The following is a 20,590-nucleotide window of genomic DNA, read 5'->3' as shown; positions in this document are numbered from 1 at the left end:
TTAGTTGGACCTTATCATTTGTGCTGTTCTGTTTCTTTTGTCAGTACCAATAAAACGACTCTTGTTATTAGAATGCAAGGTACGTGTAAATACTGAACTATTATCTCGTCGTCAAACATTAAACTGAAATGAATAAATAAACGAAACATGATGTTATGCCAAATACCAACCTCGTCTTGTACAATTGCGAGGGTGTTTGTGCATTATCTTCAATTTGTACTAGCCCATCAACTATAGCAGTTATTGCGCAACGAGAAGAAAGGCTGTGAAACTTAACTGGTTAAATATACACAGCTTAATTCAGAGGCAACAGACACAAAGGTAAGATCTACATCATGTATTAACTGAACGTTCTCCATACATTGAAAGGAAAGATCCTTCTTTTTATATTACAAGGAGAGAATAACATAGCTGTTAAAGGTACGTACAAACATAGACGTAAAACCCAGGGCAAAACAATCAGCATTGCAGTAGAAACACTCCAAAATGGTGTGGTGGGTGAAACATGGCATACTGGTACCAAAGTAAACAAAATTTGTAGGTCGGTATCAAACATATCAAAACAATGTCAAAACCCGTGGTTGAAGTGCATATGTAATGCCCTATGCATCAGTGCCAGAAATGTTGTGTTTTTGGTGTAAAAAATTGAATCCAATTATTAACCATATTCACAAGCAGGATGAACAACGATGATTTTCGTAAATAGGATAAGTACAAATTCAGGATTGACAATCAGTATTAGTGTCATAAACTCATAGCTTCCATGAACAGTTGAGATTGACACTGGCCGTAAAGGTAGGGATATAGATAGACACTGGAAAACCTTTAAACTCAGAAGACTAAAACTTCAACAAGAGAACACGGTGTGCGATGATAACAATATTTACAAGAAGCTTCTCCAGGTACATCATTGATACCACTGTTCTATCATCAGGTTATATGAGTATCATCTAGGAAGACACTAAGAGGTTGAGGTCAAGATTTGTACATGTGAAGAGGATAATGGACGCGCTATCTGTGAATCTTTTTCGAAATAGGAATTATTGAGATATCTTATTATATGGGGATATGTGTTTTGTCAGCTTAGATTTGACGCTCCAGTCCTACAGCGGGATGACCTGTCCTGTTCCTCCGCGGACCTTTGGCGGCCTGCAGTACAGCAGATATGAAAACTGCGTTACTTTGGCGTGAATGTAAGGAAATGAGCATCAATGGCATGTCACAAGGAACACATGTCAGAATCTGTATATTTTTCTGCATGTTGATATTAGATAAAACATCTTCCATTTCACGAACATTTGTAGATGAGGCAGATTAAGCGGGGATTCCACAGGGGCGAGACCCCCTACATTCTGACACCCCGAACCCTAATCAAAACCCTACCCTAACCAAAACCCTACCCTAACCCTAACCCTATAAACCTAGCAGATTCGGTAAAGCCCCTGTATCACTGGACCCGCAACACGTTGGCGTCATCGATAAAAAACGAATCCATTTCACGATTTGTGTGTTTTGTGTCTCTTATACAATCAAGGGTAACACAAATCCAATTCAGGACGCAGTGAGGTCCAGTGAAATAAGGGCTTAAACTTACGTCTTGATGAGCATGTACAAGATGGCGGCGATGATCCCCAGGCCCACCACGGCGCCGACCGCGATGCAGGCTACCGCCCAGGTCGGCGTGCCGGAGGTCAAAGTACCGTCAGCTAGAAGCAAAAACAGCCTTGTTGACAAAAAATATACAGGAATATGCTAGACGTGGTGGGCATAACTGTTAAATCTATTGCTCCCGTTTGTAATGTTTTACTCGCCATTCTACAAACAACCGCATTTCAATTCTACTTTTCAAGACCATCGAATGGGTGTTGTTGGAGATAGAAGGAGTTGTCATACATACATACATACATACATACATACATACATGTCTGAGAAAGATATCACTTGACACAAATTTACAAACTTTTGTTCATTGGTATCTAATCATTTCAAAGTGTGCTGCACTAGCGTGTGTTGATATTTTTCAACATGTTTTCTGAACTTGTTTCGATACACTTTTGCTGAAAACACGACAGTGAGGAAGTTGTACGTACGGACACACACGGGCAGCTGTGCTGACCATGCCCCCGCCCCGTCACACAGCAGCTCGGTGGGCCCCGTCAGCTCGTAGCCCTCATCGCAGTAGAACTGGATACTGTCCCCCTGGCGGAACTGCACGTCACTCAGAACACTCAGACCGTTAGTCGGCAGGCCTGGGTCGCTGCAATCTGATTTGAAATGGTTGGTAAATACTTTTAGAATAAGTTTACAATTGTACAGTGAAGACGTCGGCGTTGCTGCAAACGATATTATCCGTTATCTGAAACGTGATTACATATCTGTTAGATATCTTGCGTTTTCCGTTTTCATCTTAACGGAAATTTGAAAATCAAAACCAACCTAGCTAAGTCGAGCAAAGAAGGCCTAAGGAATATTGTTTTACTAAATGTCTGATTAAAGAGTCCTACCTTTGTATGGGGCCGGCCCACAGCATGGACCCAACAAAACCATACAGGCAGAAACTAAAACTTGTCAACAGAAAACGTCATAAGGAATTCTCTGTTGCTACCTTGCAGCAAAACTGAACAACTGCGTCGGTAAACATAGATATCAACAAAAGTCACCTTAGGTAGCAAAGTTGTTATATACATGTAAGCACTCCACTCGACAGACTAAGGTGTCAGATCACGTCTCTCCAAAGCCTTGCACAGAGAACCATTGTATTAGTATCAGTGGTAACGTTAAGTACAATGAGAAGCCTGTATGTATTACAGCACGAGATGTTAAGAACAAGTTAGCACCTTGGCAGCAGTTAGCAAATATAGCTGTAGCTGTAGCGCTGTTAATGTGTCAGCAATGATAAGGCATTTGCTGTTTGCATAATAAGGTAAAATGCAAATACGACGCGTCTTTGAGTTAGGTAGTTACGTTAATTAGTATGACTTGGAGGGACGAAACCTGACACCTTTTGAACGAAAACGGCATTCTGAACTCAGCAAACTTGCTGAAATATTTCTGTACAACAGGAATGACTGCAAGTTTTCTGATTTCAGTGTTTGAGCTAGTTTACGTCCGCTTCCTGGGGGCTGACCACTCCCGCTGGCTGAGCAGCTAGGGCGGCTGTTGTCCCACTGGCCGGTGTCCAGGCACGTCAGGGTGGCGGTACCGACCACGGTGAACCCGTCATTACAGGAGAACGTCACGGTGCTGCCATGGGCAAGGGACGACAGCTCACGACTGCCATCTGGCGGAGTTCCCGGATCACTGCACTCTCCAGGCTGTGCCTCTTGTCCTGTCTCTAACCACGATATTTCCAGAAGATTTGGAGACAACCAACGGTTTGTTAATCAGTTAGTGAGTTAGCAAGTTAGAAAACGTCTCTGGTAGCTGCATTGTTAATACTTGAGGCAGATATCGTGTTATAAATGCGGCTGTTACAGAATTAGAAGTCACATCTTCATGGTATAGCTTCAACTGCAGACATACGAAGGGCCTGTCATCTTCGTTTTAATCAATGTTGTATTGCAATTTCAATATAAGACGAATGTCCCTCCGAGGCCTGAAATTGAGGCTAATCCTTTGGGAAGTGTCACAAAAAAAAAGCTGCAAGCAATTAATTACATTAGTATGGCTTTAGTTACACATTAGATTATATTAAAGGTTAGTCCATATGACCACCTGACCGCTGCAGGATATTTACCACATCTTCGTCTCCGTATCACTTACCCGCACGCTGAGCTGTCGTTATGGTGGTGGTGGTCGGCGCAGGCGTAGTAGTGGTTGTAGGGCTGACAACTGCAAGATACAAACATCACAAAGCGTTATTTTCTGTCGTCGTTATGTCATTATCCGATGATTCCAAGATGCTGATGGCATCCAAGACTTAATTTCCTTAAACATTTTGTTTGGAGCGTGGTGGTAAGGTTTAATTTGGTGGACAGACAAGTCATTCTTAAAGGGGTTCACTAACAATCACAGAAGTAACCATGTCACGGTGGGAGAGCATAACCAAATATCTCTTCATATCGTCCGTTTGCGATGTACCATATCCCCATCATAGTTGTAGAAACACGCTGCAACGTGTAGGTTACACTCAATGAAACAGGCGTAGTTCTCAAGGAATCAGGATAGTTTTCTAAAGGACGTACAATTACAGCTCTCAGGCAATCACTATAACGGCGCGATCATTCTGTGCATCTCTCTCAGCTTGAACTCGCCTTCCCAGGCACTCTTCGGTACGTACTTGTGCGCTTAAGTTGCGAGAGATCAGGTGTTATATAATAAAGAAGGGTCTGAATTCTCCTATTTTACTTGAAATATTGAGGCCATTGCCCCCTTGAGCATCAGGAATCGAAGTCATCAGCTTGAAAGCGCTCTTGGCGATGGAGTTTGACTTTCCTCTAAAATTCAGACTCGCCGAATCATTAATTGGACAAACCAGTGTACCATTGGACTTCCTTCTAGATAGCTGACGCACTTACTCTGGACACGTGACCCAGCTGGACGAGGGCCGATACCCGCTTCCAACAACCCTTGACCCATTGCTTACGTCATACGGCCCAATAATCACCAGGCTTGATCTCATAATGCAGGCCGAAGGGTCCATGGAAAATTTGTTGAGTCTGAATTGTGTCTACAGAAAGTTGACTAAACCCCCCCTTCCTCATGAGGCTTTGACCGCTGCGCGATCGCAGTGAACGACCAAAAATTTGACGGATCGCTCAACGAATTTCATAGACAGTGAACGAATCTTTATCTTTTGTGCTTTGTTGTCTTTAAGATCATGATTTTACATCGTGCGTCATATTTCGACTAGAAAGCCAAGGGTCATACAAACGCACTTTTGGTCGTCTAGTGATAAATGGTCTTACTCTATCTATTCATCTATTTATTAATCTTTAGGGTGGTCCATTCAGTTAACATTGTGAGTATGTATACTATAATGAAAAATTCGAAAAACCGAACTTGCGAGCCTACGAAATATATTGTGACCGTGAATCTACAGAGTTCTAAACGGGAACTATACTGCTCCAGAGGGACGACTGCGGTGTGAAAGATGTCTGTAATAGCTTGAGGAATAAACCCACTCTACTTTGTACTGCCAAGAACTTTACTCACTCCTGTAGATAAGCCTGAAGCCCGGCATGTTGACGGTCCCGTCGCTCTTGAAGAAGACCAGGATCTCGCCTGTAACGGTGATGTTCTCGAACTCAGAGAAGCCCGCCCCGCACAGTCGGTCTCCGGTCTGGCCGTCGATGGTGAATCTGAAAGACACGATCCGTGAATAAATTTCATCAGGTTGGAGAATGACTGAATAGCAAAGTTCTTCTTCATTCACAACCAAGAAGTTACACGAGCCGACGTTTCGATGACTGTCTGTCATCTTCATCAGGGCAATATTGACTGGTTCACAGTGCACTGAAGCTAGGTGTTGCTGCTAACACCTAGCTCCAGTGCACGGTGAACCAGTCAGTATCGCCAAAACTTCATTTCTATCTAAACGTTATATCTAATTGCCCTAAGTCTGAATTGAAACAGATGCAGCTTTTCTCATCTCCTTATCGTAAGTACTTAAAACATGTGTTTGTGAAAGACTTAAGGTAAAATGTAGGTATGTAAATAACGTGTCCAAAAGGAGTGTTTGCAGATGAGATATGTTAATTTGGAGTGTCGTTCCATGTGTGATTATATGGAGATAAGCTAATTAGCGGTTTGAAGATTCGACACGAGCCGGGACCACCTGTCAGCTGACCAGACAAACATGGACATCGACAGGTCCTCGTCTTCTGTACGGACAGGCAGGGAAGAAACCGGAAGACAACAAGACAAACATCCAGAAGGAGTGTGTAAGCGACATCAGCGAGCTATTTCAGGGACTCGGAAACCTCTCTCTGTCTTTTTTATCTATAACGTACTGTAATGAAACGAAAAATAGCTACACAGCAAAATGTCAACATAGTCTATAACGCTCTACTTAGAACTCCAGTCCAGCGACTGATCAATGGTTTACAGCTCCCAAGTGTTCTTGCATTTTAAGACTTGTTAAGAAGAAGGTAGTGATGGCCACCAGTCTAGCTCTAGCTATTTAGCACATTTATTTAGTTCAGAAAAGTATTTCAGTCAATTCACGTGTTAACCACAATCAAGTCTACCAGTCTTGAGCGAGAACCAGTAAGAAGAAAAGGATAAAAACATTTGGCTTTTTAATTCCAAAAAAGGACAAAAACAGATTTTGAGGCCGAAGAAGCTGGTCGAACTTTCTTGGCAATGGAAACGAGTTCCCCCCCCCCCCCTGATTTTGTCTTAGCCACACGTTTTCAAAAGAACTTTCAGCAGACAGGTCGCTGATTTTGGACCCAAGACGCCAGGACATGACAAGCTCGAGGTGCAGATGCCGTTTTAAGTACGGATTTCCACAGGACCTACCGAAAAAAAATGTTCTGAGGCGTCTTAGCTGCCCGTTTTTTTAATAAAAAGAATTTCAACAGGTAGCCGAATTTGGGGTAGTTCTGTATCTGTATCTGTATCTATATAGCCGGTATAACCGCCATCAGGCGTAACACACCAGCTTCGCAGGCACGCGGCGCGGCAGCAGCTGGTCATATTACACCGAACGGTCTGTTACACCTAGTCTTTGCATATCTGACTGCAACCGTTCTTTAAAGCTACTTAGTGATGAAGCTCCTACAGTACTTGATGACAACGAGTTCCATTCTACTATGGTTCTCGGGAAATACGAATTTTTGAACACGTCAATCCTTGGCTGATAACTCTGGTACTTAAAAGCATGACTATTTCTGGTCCTCTTCTGAGCTGGCATTAGATACTTATCAGTTCGAGGTGCAGATGACGTTTATTTTTTCCCAATCTCCACAGGACCCCAAAAAATGTATGTTCTGACATGCCGCCCTTACCTCAGGTAGTCATATCTGCAGCTGTCGTCGGCCTCCACGTTAAAACTGTCAAAGAAGATCAATATGGTGTCCTCGACGTCGCCCCTGATGATCCACGTGCACTCGGAGTTGCTCGGGTAGCCTGTCGGGAACCCCGGGCTCAGCAGTTCACCGGTCTCGTCTGACAGAGTCCCGCCGCACTGACCATGTGCTGTGTACGGGAGATTGGATATGCTTAGACTGTCATGTTTTAACATCGTACAGAACGTCTTGTAAGGGCCGACTCATGTTATGTAATGAGGCACATATGTAAGTTGCCGATACTGGTTCGAGCAACTTCACCAACCCAACAACATATGTCGCCGTCTATTTGTATGTATGTAACGTTATATACGCTTCGTTTGGAATGTTAAACACTGCATTTGTCATTTCAGATTTGAAAAAAATAGCAATTTAGGATATATGATCCAGTTTAACCGTTATATTTCGACTAGCTACAGAATTTAACATTGAACGTGCATGTTTCCGTCTATATGCACCGTGAAAACTGCTTATGATACTGTCCGTTATTCGTTCTACCCTGACCAAGATACTGATTTCAGAAAGTAAACGCTGGTATCAAGCTACTCTAATGGATAAGGAGGAATCTCTGTAACGAAGGCATTTCTAAAAAAATAAAGTAAATGTGAGATACAAGTATTTTGAAACAAAAGTAAATTTACCTTCTCCAAAAAGAGCCACCAGTGTTACTGCTAAAACCAACCGCAGCCGCCACATCTAGAAATACAAATCACATTTATTTCAATGACATTCTTAATCTTGAAATACTACTACAATACATTCATAAAGAAAAAAAAACACCTTAAAACGTCAACAGACATCTGTTACAATTTCGACTTTCTTTGATAATGTACGAAGAAAACCGATTTACCTTGTGTCAAATCCTTACGACAGAAAACCAACTGGATCGTTCACCGACAGATTATGCCTGTGCGTGCGGGGGAGAAAAGACCAAACTGTCACTCTGCAGAGCGGAACGAATTGACACACGGGTAGGGCGTCCAGGTGTGCATTAAGCACCCTTAAAAGGATGTAGCTACAACATGAGTTAGTAATCCTATACCGATCTATAAGAACTTAATGAGCTTATTTGAATGTCGGCATGTCGTTGAGGCTCAGATGGACACGAATTGTAACTACGATTGGGTCTCTTGTAAAGTCACTAGACTGGACAATCATCTAGAAACTTGGCCACAATTCTACTATTCCCCAGAACGAGTTATTTTTGGGCATTTCCTCATTTTTCGCTTCATGTTTTTGGGATCATTTTTTTTTTTTTTTTGCGACGCCTCAGTCATTATTGTTGCATGCCTTGGCCAACGTTAGAAATGCCTACAAGATTTTGCACATGGTAAAGTTATATCGTGATGAATATTTTCGTCTTCTTTCAAAACTGCCAAAATCTTAAACTCATACTGGTTAAATGTACATGAGGCAAGTTGTATGAACGAATTTTATAGTATATTTTTGCGAAGGATGACCTTCAACTTAGTAACTTTCTTCCATAGCACTGAGATCGTATATCTAGGAAGTTGTACAAAGTTGTAACAAAAGTCGTTTGTGTTTTTTCCTTGGTTCAGTTTTTGTCAGGAGGCCAAAAATTGCGGGTTCACCGCGGGAAGGATTACACACAAAAATGTACAGTTGCCACTCAAATCCAAGGAAAACCACTCGTGGTTGTGGAGGGGATTGAAACGTTAGACTCTGCACACACTCCAACTTGTGAAGTGTTGTGAAAATCGTTGACCGACCACACACGGTGGACGTGACGCGACTTCAAAATGGCGGCACGCTTGATCACATCCGACACGTCAGGGCAAAACACACGTGTCCTCTGGTACTCGGCGATCTTTAAACATCGTAAGGACGAGCATTAGATAATTTGCAAGTATCATGAGGCGTATCTTTTATTGGGTTAGTTCAAACTGCTCAGAACAGGATTAGAGCATTTTCCCTCTTCAGTTGTAGGGAAGAAAAAGTCGAATCGACGTCGTGTTGTGCGTGTTGAAAGAAACCTTTGCTATGTTTCCTTGCAGATCTTTACATTTTCAAAGGAAGATGATGAAAGTTACGAGATTTTGGTGAATTCACAACCAAATATTGGAAAAACGATTTGAAAACTTACCAACCCATCTCAAATTTGAAATATGTATTCGAACAAGAAAGAGACAAAAGCGTGATCAATCTATGAGCAAGGAACACGACTTTTCACTGTGACATAGTCACTCTTATCAAGGTCAAGGACATGAAGCCAAACTGTGGGCTTATATATTTGCAATAGAGTAAAGTTGTCTGCCTTGTTAAACTGATTTAACCGGGTAGTTTTATGTCAAATCTATCATAACAAACCCTCCCTGTGTTGCCATGATTTCGAAGGCTATTTTGCCCACATCAAAACAGCAACTGTTACAGTTTACACTATTTGTATAATTTGCGCACTTATTTGTACAGCTTACTTTAACGTTACATGAAGGTATGAACACGAAATCTCGTTCCGTTTTCTATACTGTGACCGGGAAATGTTGTCTTTGTTGACTTGGAAACTTGCGATGCGTGTTACCTGCGCCAAGAAGGTTATGTTGCGATTGACTTAAATTATTCCAAAGTAAGGGGACTTTAAACATTATCGTGAATTTTCCAGAAGTAGACTTTGTCATGATTGGCCTTAAATTGTGTTGCTTTCTGGTACTGTAACTGTGGATATCGGAGTTGAATATGAATGTGTCCTGGAATTGTGCTGGTAAAATGGAACTATTGTGGATTACTTTATGAACGAAAATCGCTGTATGTAGTTTGTTAATGTCATATACCGTTAAGAATTTCAAATTATGAAACAGAGACGCTGAGTTTGCTAGGAAAAAGGCATTTGATGCAATTCTAACAAATCGTTTTTGCAGATGCAGAGGTTTGCTTGAAGTAGTGTAAGTATATAAGCCCAACTAAGTCGAGAATGCCTGGGTGGATTGTTTTGATATTTGGAATGTTGGTAGGTCTTTATGAAACCTCAAAATGATTAGATGTTAGGCCCCCTAATTTGCATAATTAATTAGGAAAGTTTATCAATCTGCTACACACATTCCGTTCACTTGTCTCCATTCGTCGATTGATTGATTGATCTCGGACTACGGCCCTCCCTGACGAGGTGGATCACTAACTTTCTGACAAACAGGCGTCAGATGGTTCCCCCCAAATAAACGACATCGAACTATAACAGGTGAAAGTGATGAAGATCTTGGGAGTATTCCTACAGCACGACCTGCGATGGAACTCGATCTCACGTCGACGCCATCTGCAACAAATCAAGCCAGCGCCTGTTCTTACTCCGTAAACTGAAACATTTCCATATCCCCACTGACGACCTCGTCACACTGTTTACGTCACTTATATACGCCCAGCCCTTGAGTATGCCGCTCCTGTCTGGCATTCAGGATTGACCACCACACTGAGCAACAGAATCGAGAAGGTCCAACGCAGAGCAGTTTGGATCATAATGGGCGCGGTTTACATGTCTTACACTGATACCTGTTCTCACTTGGGACTACCCCATCTCCAGACACGTCGTCTTGACCTAGTCACGGACTTTGCGAACACTTTCAGACAATCTGAGCAGTTCCAGCACTTATTGCCACCCATCAGAGGTGACATTAGTGGTAGTCAAACAAGGCGTCTCACAAACTGAACGTTCTCCAAAGTATTACCGACCGTTATCGTAACAGCGCTGTACCTTTCATAGTTCGCCTGCTAAACATGTACATGTAATGGCCACCTTTGAGCTCTATCAATAATTTCGCTCAGAGACAATGGCTTTAAGGTCGATGTATATATTGTACTGTATACGTTGATGAAAGTTAGACATCCAGGTAGTAAGTTACGCCAAAAATAGTTACTCAAGCAACTGGATAGAATTTTGAAACAGTCAGACGTTTCAGACAGCATCCGCAGCAGTCACTGACGAAAGACAGCGGATGCTACCTGAAACGTCTGACTGTTTCAAAATTCTATCCTGTTGCTTGAGTAACTATTTTTGGCCTTGTAGTGTATATATTGATATTCTAACTGTTAAATTTGTGTATAGATTGTAAAATGTTACAACAACAATTCAGCCAGTTGTCTGCCACTATTGTGCATTTTATACTTAGATAAACCATTCATCATCATGCCTACTATACATAGTGCTTCTATTTCTTAAGCATATCGTTTTTTTGTTTTGCTGTTTTGTAAGATGTCAGAATGCTTTGCTTTAGTGGCCGTATTTAATCTATTAGTACCTTATATGGCTTGCAAGAACAGTTGTGCAATACGAAAATGTCACAACGAAAATGTTACGAGGCAAAATAGCGTCACCTAAAACTACATAAACGCCATCATTAAGCCTACTAAAGGCCGACTATTCATAAAACAGACAGCGTGTTGCAACGCAAGGTTCGCACCTTTCAATGTTTCAAAAGAATAAGTTAGTATTCATATGTTCTAAAGTGTGTCAAATTAGTCCCGAAGTTCCACGGGTGCTTCTTGAATGACTCTGCGTAATGAACAAAAACATAAAGTTTCAAACCCACCTTCACCTCACAGCTGCTTTCGTCATCGCTGTGTCTGCGGAGAGACATTAGGGTAGGAAAACTGCGCATGAGCATATCATATCCGGATATTTCTACCACCTACTGTGTCTACTTTATCTTGTTCGATTACAGAGTAATCCATTTTGTCAACGAAAGAAACAACAAAGAGGAAACCAAGGAACAAGGTTTGAAAAGCCGTGTCGGAGAGTACCCAGAACTTTTCCGAGAAGAACAGTTCAGTCACAGATACAGAAAAATCTGCTAGAGAGAGGACCCAAAAACGGTTTTAATGTGTTCAGAACTAAAAAGGCTGTTTCATTCATAACGAATTGTAGCTTGTACATCCTATATGGCATTTTCTTCGTACTTTACTCTCATTCTTGGCCAGTACCAGTATGGTTGCACTGGTGTCTTTCTTCAAGGAATTCGAGAAGAACAAGGGTAGCAAATGTTACCTACCTTCTGCAGACTTGAGTCCGAAAAAAGGAAACAAACTGACGCCTAAAATGAATCTTACATGAATATAGCGTGATAGACGTTAATCATCAGGGGATGAAGGCCTCTACACAAAGGAATTACTCCTGCGACATGAGCTCCTTACAAACTTAATTTGGCCAGCTGTCTCAGGATCTCCGTCACCATGGCAACAAGCAGATGAGCGACATCCTGTTACAACGAATCAAGTGCTGCTCAAACACGTCTTAAGAGCTCTAGTCCTGCACGGCTCATTTCTTCTAGAACAAACAGTGAATAGAACGTCTTGTAAGAATTCACCCAAAGATTACTGTGTACCACTCTCAACATCCATGCCTTTCACCCTGGAGTGTGGTTACGCGATCTTGACGCAAAAGTAACTTTTACTTTTTTCAATGAGAACCTTTCTGCTGTACTGGGTGGACGTTGTTATATGTTTAACAATAGCAAAGGAGGCCAAGCGGTTCGACACGGCAGCACAAGTATTGGACGTGGAGGTTCTTCAGTCAAGTTCTTGTTTGCACTCTCTTTACTTGGCAAGGCCATTACTTTTGATACCATCTACATCCGGATTGAATAATAACAACAACAAAAAGTATTACTATCTTTAACGTTGCATCGTAGTACAGATAAGGCTTATGGCATTAGGTGGACCATTGGCAAACAGTTTAAAGTGTGGTTAAATATGATAAAATGAATTCAAAAGTTAAATGAAATTCAACAATGTGAAAGTGTTATTGAGGACCATGTGATTTTACCATTGTTAGACATAACCTTAGACAGCTTCAAAATTGTCAACTACCAGTTGATGTAAGCAGCCTACAGGAGGAAAAAAGAAAGACAGTTGTGCCGTTGAAAGAGCTGCACCAACGATGAAAATCCTACACCAAATATGCTGCATTGCTCACCAATGTTTTTTTTACCCATTGCCACTGTGACATATTTCTCCATAAGGCACTCATTCTGCACACACAAATCTGACACAGACACTGATGGATACAATGGTTAGCTATCTTTAATTGTTAATGTGCAATCTCTTATACTATTCTTATTAACAATGTGGCAGTTACTCCAGTCACATGCATTCAAACTCCTGTCTTTCCTGTCTCCAGGCAAGAATACTCTATTCAAATTCAAGAGATGCTAAAAGCAAGTACAATTTCTTTACTCTATTTCTCTCTCTCTGCCATTACATTTTGCTATACGCTAGTCAGAACAAAAGTTGCAGCTGTAAGTAGGCACTAGTGCCTGAACTACTGGTCGGCTCAATTCCAGTACAACTCTTAGAAAAAGTCACAAGTAGTAGTATAATAGCTGTAGTAGTCAGTAAAAGTAGTTGTAGTTGTAGCGAGCAGGTTTCAATACGGGCAGCATACATTCATGGTTGGCTCGGTGCAAAATCGTTTCCGTCTTTGCAGTGCAGACAAGAAAAGGGTTTGAGCAAGTAGAGGTTATACAGTGATGTAACACTGAGGCTTGGCTCTCCCGTTCCTGTCATATGGAATCACCCCCCTCCCAAGTTCCCTCTTCCCCTAATTCTCCATTCAATGATGGGTACACATGTGTCTACTCCACGTAACAGTTCCCAACGGCACAAAGCAATCTATTCCCCAAACAACTGGATATCCTTCACGCACTAGTCCCCTCCAGGGACCCCTCCACACCAGTAGGAGTCTATCATCGGCTTTGCTATATGCAACCCTAATGAACATGTCATCAACATACTGTAGAGTCTTCAAACTTCAAGGCTTGCCTACACTACGCATCTACATATGGCATCTGAACTAGAATTGTACTTTCCATAAGTGCAGGATAAAAGAAGCTGCATTGCATTATCTTGTCTTTACCACTGAGTGAACTCCTCTACTACTTGGCAATTTGAAACTAACTATTGCATAGGGATACAAGAATATCTAGTCAAATTTCTAGCCTATCCCAATTAGCCTAGCAAGCATCTACTGTGTCTTGATTACCAAACTGTGGGATTCAACAGCTCTGCTCTAAACTAATCTAAGGAAGACCAACACTGTGATAGTTCTATAAATCAACTGAAGGAAGACAAAATGCGACCAAAGGATAATCGTGAGGACAAATCTAAGAACTCTTTGCTCGGTGTGGAGGGGTCTGTGCTTGTTGACCAGAGACATCTTCCAAGCTTTTCCTTACAGTTCTAAGTCTGAAGCTCATGCACAATTAAAGGATAAAATAACTAAAATAGTAAAGTTATTCCAACCTGAAAATAACACAGGCTGGATGCCACATAAAATAAAGTAAAATAATTTCAACGAAAGGAACCTGTACATGTCAACTTCATCAGTGTTCTTGCCAGGCCTTTTCAGCATAGGGGCCCCCTATGCTGTGATTTGGACCCCCTATGCTGTGATCTTGACCCCTATGCTGTGTTTCAACCAACATAGGGGTGTTTCTTTCTGGGAAGAACCTTGTGACCCTTCATGAATCTTATAAAAAGTTCATATTTGGCTTTAGAATGCGGCTGTGACAAATCTAACTTCACAAAATTTATCCCTCAAAATGCAGGAAATAGTGTCTCCTTGGCTTGTGAATTTAAGAATTTTCGGGGGGGGAACATGCCAGACTCCCTACTCTGGTCATATCTCCAGCCCTCTACGTGTGACTTGCGCCGCGTAAAGTTGGCCTTCTGTACCTGACCCCTATGCTGTGAAAAAATCCTGGTGAGAACACTGTTCATGTACTACGAATAACGCAGTAGTATAGAATTTTTTCAAACAAGCTTTTATATTTGTTTAGCATAGCTTGTCTACCATGGAAATCAAGTCAGTAAGTAAAAATGATGCAATCTAAACCAGCTTGGAAGATGTCTACTGTTGTGCAGAGGTTAAAGATCAGAGGTCAACATTATTGGCATTGAACAGCCTTGACTTTGATGGTACTTTTGTCTTCTGTTCCCCATTCAGGGTCAGAAGTCAAGGTTCAGCTGGTATGGATGCTGGATGACCTGCCCAAGATGATTTCTTTCCTGTTAACCTTCTGCTCCAACCAAGGGTCGAAGGTTAGGGTTCAGTGGGCATGAACTGCTGAGGACTTGCCCTTGATGATGATGTCCTTCATGTTGACATGGACTTTTTCCTTCTGCTCCTTGGGCACGGAGTTCATGCAGAATCTGGGGACAGAAGAAACAACCATGACCTTAGTGTCCTATCCTTATTTTACTATTGCATTGAAAAATACTATATATAAAAGGAGCAAAAATTAGACGTTTGATCCCAGGCAAAGTAACCTGCCCCTGGACTTAAGAGTTGAGAGTTCCAATGCTGACCATTGTTGCTTATCTGACTTTCATGCTACTGCACAAGTTTATGGTCTCATTCATGAGTTTTTTCGCCCCATAGGATTCCATGTTATTTTCCAGCTGTAAGACCGCATGCCATCACACACAATGCCATCACACACAATGCTGGGGTGTACACGTCCGACCTCGCGCGCGGCTGCCAAACTTTACCTGCTAATTTCTTCAGTTACAAACAAGCTTTCATCAGTTTGACGCTTGAGATCAGTCGGGCTGGCTAAAAGGGAATTTCCCACCGATACAAACACACCTTCATGCAGCCGTTTATTTTTGGACCACGGATTCTTTTAGGGTACCCACTCGGAGTAATACATGAATGAGACCTTATTCTGATTGGATGGAGGTCCTGTTTTGAGGAGAGCCGAGAGCCACACCTTGAGCATGTTTAAGAGTAGGGGTTCATCAAACACATCAGTATGGTCTTATCCAGCCTACACTTGCAAAACTGGTGTGTTACACAATGAGGTTATTTGTCAGTTAGGCCATTGTTGATTTGATCATATAGATGACATCCACGCACATCAATTTTCGTCCGTTTCCAAAAAAAGCTGCTGCAACATGATCAAATATATGCCGTAAATTAACAAAAATATTGGAAAACGATACTATCGTCGTAGAATGCCGAAATCAGTTCCAAAGTCAAAGAAGAAGATGTGAAGAAGTGAAAATGAAGAATCTATTAGTCACTATACCATTTGTTGAACCTTCCTGACTGCGTAGATTTTATAATTAGGGCAACTTTTTTTCCTGTCAAACTTTTTTTATTTGCACACTCACATCAGTTTTGGGGTCCCCAGAGGATGTCATCCATATAATCAAATCAACATGGCCTTATGCAATACAAACATGTTGCTTTTGTTTAGAATTAGGCAAAGCTTCTAGTGTATCACAGCTCTCAACCCCAGTAGTAAATGCAGTCCACAACACAGCAGTTGTGGCATGAGAGAGGCACTTGGACACACACCTTTTGAAGGCCTCCAGTTCTTTCTCAAAGTCATCCAACTCAGCAGCCTCAGGCTCATCTTTTGGCATGAAGATATCATCTGGGGAAGATATAGAAAAAAGTCAGTAATCATATATTAGTACACCATAGATCTAGTTTGTTACACTCAAAATGGGAAGAATATTTTGGCTAGAAAGCAAGTTCTGGGCTCACCTATCACACTCATGGGGCTGGCATTCTTGTTCTTTTTCTTGTTCTTCTTGTTTTTAGTGCCGTTGGGGGACGTTTTACCCTGTGGAGTGGGGGACTCGCTGCCAGTGGGGGAGGGCGTTGAGGAGGGGTGCTTTCCCCGAGGGACAGGCTGTGCTCTCTGCACCTTGTGGTTGGCTGTTGCCTCAGATTTCAGTCTTTCCTCCAGAGCTCTGTCTAGAGTCTTGCCATCCTTGTTAGGTTTGCCCTTCAGTTTGTTGGGAAGCTGCTTGTCGTGTGCTAGCACCTGTGGCTGCTGCTTGCCAGGCTGTTGCTTCTTGGGTGTCGTTGGCTCCAACACGCCATTCTGCTCCGGTCTCTTTTCTGCAGAAGTCTTGGCAAGGTTGTGTTGCTTTGCAACAACTGGGTCTTGCTCTTTTGCCGCCTTGCTGACTGAGTGAACAGCCATAGAACAATTTGCTCTTTTGGCCTGGCCATTTAAACCTTTCTGACCAATTGCCAGGTTGCTTACAACCTTTTGGTTGGCACACTGCCCGTTAACCAACTTCTGGTTCGCTGCCTTGATGTTAATTGCTTTCTGATTGGGCAAGTGGCCATTCATAGCCTTCTGCTGAGCTGCAAGCCCGCTTGCCAACTTGTTGTTGGTTGCCTGACCATTCAGCTGCTTCTGATTGGCTGCTTCCTGTGGGGGTGCTTTCTGATTAACTGGTCGCTCAGGTGCTATTTTGTGATTGACATGCCGGGGAGCATGCTCAGATTTTACCCTGTCTCTCTGGTTCGACTGTGGCGACTCGGAGCTGGACCTGTTCTCTGGGATGGACGGGGACCTATTGCCTGCTTTCCTTTTCTTTCTCTTCAGGGAGCCATTTTGTTGGCAGGTCCCCTGGCCAATAGGAGGAGGGGGCGGCTGCGGAACTCTGTTTTGCTGACCTTTGTCTGATTTACTGGCTACTGGATTTTTTACGTTTGGCTGGAGATTCTCCGCGCCCGTGTTGCCTGCCCCGACAGAGGCCTTGCTGCTGGCAGAATTGGAGGATTTGCTCTTCCTCTTTTTCTTGTTCTTCTGCTGTTGTTGCAGGAGTCTCTCCTGTTCTTCTTTCTGCCTTCTGGCCTCCTCCTCCTTCTGCCGCTGCAGCTCCAGCTGACGAGCCTCCTCCTCAATACGGGCCTGCTCCTCCGCAAGCTGAGAACAGATGATACAAAAGCATTAAAACTTATGTAATCTACATCATTCAAACATGGGTAGGAACAGCACGTTTGGTAGACCTGATCAGAAGCATAAAGAGGTTTATAGGTTTTTGCAAGGAAAGGGGATGGAGAAAGGTTTAAAAACAAGACAACCCTTCCGTACCTTTCTCTGCTTGCGCCGCGCTCTCTTGGCTGCTCTGGAGCTGGTTTTAGGCGAACCCTCCTCGTCACCACCGTTGATGAAGTTGAGAAGCTCCTCAAGCTCTCGGGAGTCGATTTTCTCCGACTGGCTCTTGACGCACTGCGGTTGGGGGATGGGGATGGGGAGCTCCTCTGATTTAGGCTGCTTCCTCTGGGTCAGTCTCAGTCTCAGCTTCTCCCGCATCTCCGTGTAGTTTCGGCTGGTGGGAGCCACAGGTGGCTAAGAACAGGGCAAGGAACAGGTTAGTCCACCGTTGTTCAGGAACTGACATTAAACATTGTAAGTCACTTTTGTATGAAACTTTGAAAGGATACTTAAGAACTGATGGAAAACAAACTTCATCATTATCTCTAGCTGTTCCGGCAATGATTCTAGAAGAGCATAGTTAAAGAAGTCTCAGTTTGTCTTCGTACTAAATCCCAATGACACGTCTGTGTGTCAAGAGGTCAGGAGCATCCCCGCCCCCTGCCTTACCCCTCCGTGTCCGAAGAACTCGCAGTAGCAGCAGTCGCAGTACTTCCCGTCCTTCTGATTGCTGGAGTTGACGGTGGAGCTGCTCTTCTCCGAGCAGCTGTCGTCGGGCCCATCCTCGCCGTGGCTGTGGCCATCCAGACAATCTGGGTCACTACAACCACTGGGGGGAGGGGGGGCAGATACAGTTTGATTCAATTACTTTACTGGTAATGGTTTTACAGTGGACAAAATGACTAAGTATTTAGTGGAACATCTGGTTTTAACTTCCAGTCATCCAAGAGATCAAGAATTATCTACATCATTCAAACTATCATATGATATCTATTGTCTTATCTATCTTTAGTAGTTGTCTCAATCTTTATAAAGTTACCATTTAGACAGACTTAAGCACATGTAGATAAACAGCAGAAAATGATGATATTGTTTGAATTTTGGACAAATTGGTTCAGAAAGGCAATTCTATTTTTTAATGAACTTGCCAGAGTATTTTTCCATGTTGCGATCTCAATAAACAAGAAGTAGACAGTGGTAAGGTTCCTTACTTTGAGGATGTTGCTATATTTGCCAGTGCTGTTGAGGAGGCACAGCTGCGCGGTGCAGGTGTGGGGGGCTGCGGGTGGTTGTGCGGGTGGTGGTGCTTGTGTGCAGGTGCACTGAGGTGGTTTCTCTGGCAGCCTGTGGGGGCGGGAGCAGCTGTTGGCACTCTCTGGTCTCCTGCAGTGGGGAGGGTAGAAAAAGTCAGGGCTTTAGTACAGGTTTTCTAGCCTCCACCAGGCCCTCTTACGGGCGTATGAATCATAGAATTCGGCAGAAAAAGGAATAATTAGCCAGTAGTCAGTCCACAGTGAAGATCACATTTCGCCCATTTCCCACCAGGCCCCCTTACGGGCGTATGAATCGTAGAATTCGGCAGAAAAAGGAAACCCTGGCGTAGTTAGTCTGGTAGAGACTACAGGTTTTCGCTGATCATCATACATGAAAACAACACTGATAACCATAATAACAATTGTTTGAGAAAACACTAGCAGTTTGAATTTCCAACATTTTTCAAGTTACATGTGGGCATGTCTAAAATGTATGTGATATGCAGGAAATAAGGATGACACAATACAAATTATGATGCCTCTTCAAATGATATGTATAACTAACATCAACTTCCCATCAAGTAAGAAGTAAGACACTTCAAGCATGGTGACCCAGAAAGTTGAAAATGACATGAACAATGACATACCTGAAGCTCGCGCTGCTTCTTCGATAGCTGCGTTCACAGCAGCAGACCTCAGGATTTCGGCAGTGAGTTTGGCAGGCGGTGTCGATGTTGTGCTACTTGTTGGGGGATGAGGGTGCGACGGAGGCAACAACGGCATTGGCTTGTGCTTGAAGCAGTACGGGTTCTCCGCCAGGTTGGGCAGGGACACGGGGGGATTCACCATGCCGAACGCCCCTGGAGGGGGGTTGTGGTGGTGCATGGACGGCGGATACGGGGGAACATTTTTATTCTTCTGACATCCGTCCAGTAAGGAGGGATGTGGCTGGTCGTACGTTAATTCGGACTGTACCACTTCCTGCGCCTTCTGAGGGGAGCTGGCAGCTGTGGACGCTGGAGTGGAGGCTTCTGACGCCGTCGTACTGACAGATGTAACACTGGGCACTGTGGTCAGAGGGAGGGGGATGGGATCCGTAAGGGGAGGGTTCATCTGGCTCAGGGCAGGGTCTATTGCAAACCCTGTCCCATTAAACAATGGAACATCCCCCGGTGCCAGCAGCTCAGTCCCAAAACTACCCATGTATTTGCTTGATCCCAGCATGAACTTGGAACTGTCGTACGATGTGTCCCACTCTCCGTAGGCATGGTAGATGTGTTCGTGTAACGCCTCCGGCGTGTCCAGGTCCAGGTTGAAGGGGTGTCGCTTGGTACGGGGCTGTTTCGCGTAGAGGTTGTACAGGTGCGGGTGGATGAGAGGTCGCACAGAATGGCCCATGTGCGTGGGGACGAGGGGGGAGTGGCCGTGGATGTGGGGGTAGAGGTGCAGACCTTCCAGGGTGGTGGGGAAGGAGGAGGCATCGGTGGGGAAGTGCGGCGTGATGGAGGCGGCCGCCGCGTCTTGAGCTGCGTCGAGTCTTCCCTGGAGACAAACGTAACATTCACAGGGTGTGACGCCGTTGGTGACATCCAGAGTATCTGTCTTCTGGGGAAAAAAGGGACACTGGTTAAAACTTTCT

At 43.5% G+C, this 20,590-nt stretch overlaps 2 protein-coding genes across 6 annotated transcripts in view; both read right to left on the bottom strand.

The window, feature by feature from the left end:
* Positions 1 to 322: 322 nt before the first annotated feature.
* LOC136430703 (inactive serine protease PAMR1-like) lies at positions 323 to 12,361 on the bottom strand. Of its 3 annotated transcripts, XM_066421512.1 has the most exons (11): positions 12,008 to 12,355; positions 11,549 to 11,582; positions 7,861 to 7,917; positions 7,652 to 7,706; positions 6,951 to 7,140; positions 5,155 to 5,300; positions 3,763 to 3,831; positions 3,107 to 3,334; positions 2,091 to 2,264; positions 1,595 to 1,706; positions 323 to 1,149 (listed from the first exon to the last, which is right to left on the bottom strand). In XM_066421512.1, the coding sequence occupies exons 4-11, from the start codon at positions 7,704 to 7,706 to the stop codon at positions 1,104 to 1,106; spliced, it is 1,020 nt and encodes a 339-aa protein (XP_066277609.1). In that variant the 5' UTR covers positions 7,861 to 7,917; positions 11,549 to 11,582; positions 12,008 to 12,355; the 3' UTR covers positions 323 to 1,103. The 3 variants fall into 3 exon arrangements, with proteins under 3 accessions (XP_066277609.1, XP_066277610.1, XP_066277611.1); XM_066421513.1 differs by lacking the exon at positions 7,861 to 7,917 and having other exon boundaries at positions 12,008 to 12,361; XM_066421514.1 differs by lacking the exon at positions 3,107 to 3,334 and having other exon boundaries at positions 12,008 to 12,176.
* A 2,372-nt stretch (positions 12,362 to 14,733) lies between these two features.
* The window catches only part of LOC136430702 (protein FAM193A-like), a 30,514-nt gene continuing 24,657 nt past the window's right edge, over positions 14,734 to 20,590 (bottom strand). For 2 of the 3 annotated variants that reach the window (XM_066421509.1, XM_066421511.1), the window contains exons 18-24: positions 19,599 to 20,556; positions 18,910 to 19,081; positions 18,368 to 18,527; positions 17,855 to 18,112; positions 16,507 to 17,686; positions 16,315 to 16,393; positions 14,734 to 15,164 (exon numbers count right to left, since the gene is read on the bottom strand). In XM_066421509.1, the coding sequence (XP_066277606.1) occupies positions 15,062 to 15,164; positions 16,315 to 16,393; positions 16,507 to 17,686; positions 17,855 to 18,112; positions 18,368 to 18,527; positions 18,910 to 19,081; positions 19,599 to 20,556 (2,910 nt within the window). In that variant the 3' untranslated portion in view covers positions 14,734 to 15,061. The remainder of the gene's footprint in view (positions 15,165 to 16,314; positions 16,394 to 16,506; positions 17,687 to 17,854; positions 18,113 to 18,367; positions 18,528 to 18,909; positions 19,082 to 19,598; positions 20,557 to 20,590) is intronic. The other variant, XM_066421510.1, reaches the window with a different exon arrangement.

The sequence above is a fragment of the Branchiostoma lanceolatum genome, chromosome 3 (assembly GCF_035083965.1).
Source record: "Branchiostoma lanceolatum isolate klBraLanc5 chromosome 3, klBraLanc5.hap2, whole genome shotgun sequence".
Lineage (NCBI taxonomy): Eukaryota > Metazoa > Chordata > Leptocardii > Amphioxiformes > Branchiostomatidae > Branchiostoma > Branchiostoma lanceolatum.
The sequence above is the reverse complement of the archived record's forward strand: the minus strand, read 5'-3'. Positions and strand labels throughout refer to the sequence as shown.

Excerpts from the sequence above, each read along its gene's own strand:
- LOC136430703 (XM_066421513.1), bottom strand. The coding sequence starts at position 7,706 with ATGTGGCGGCTGCGGTTGGTTTTAGCAGTAACACTGGTGGCTCTTTTT. Across the intron at positions 3,832-5,154 it reads CTTCAGGCTTATCTACAGGA|TTGTCAGCCCTACAACCACT; the intron begins GTGAGTAAAGTT and ends TGTATCTTGCAG. Across the intron at positions 1,707-2,090 it reads ACAGCTGCCCGTGTGTGTCC|CTGACGGTACTTTGACCTCC; the intron begins GTACGTACAACT and ends TTTTGCTTCTAG.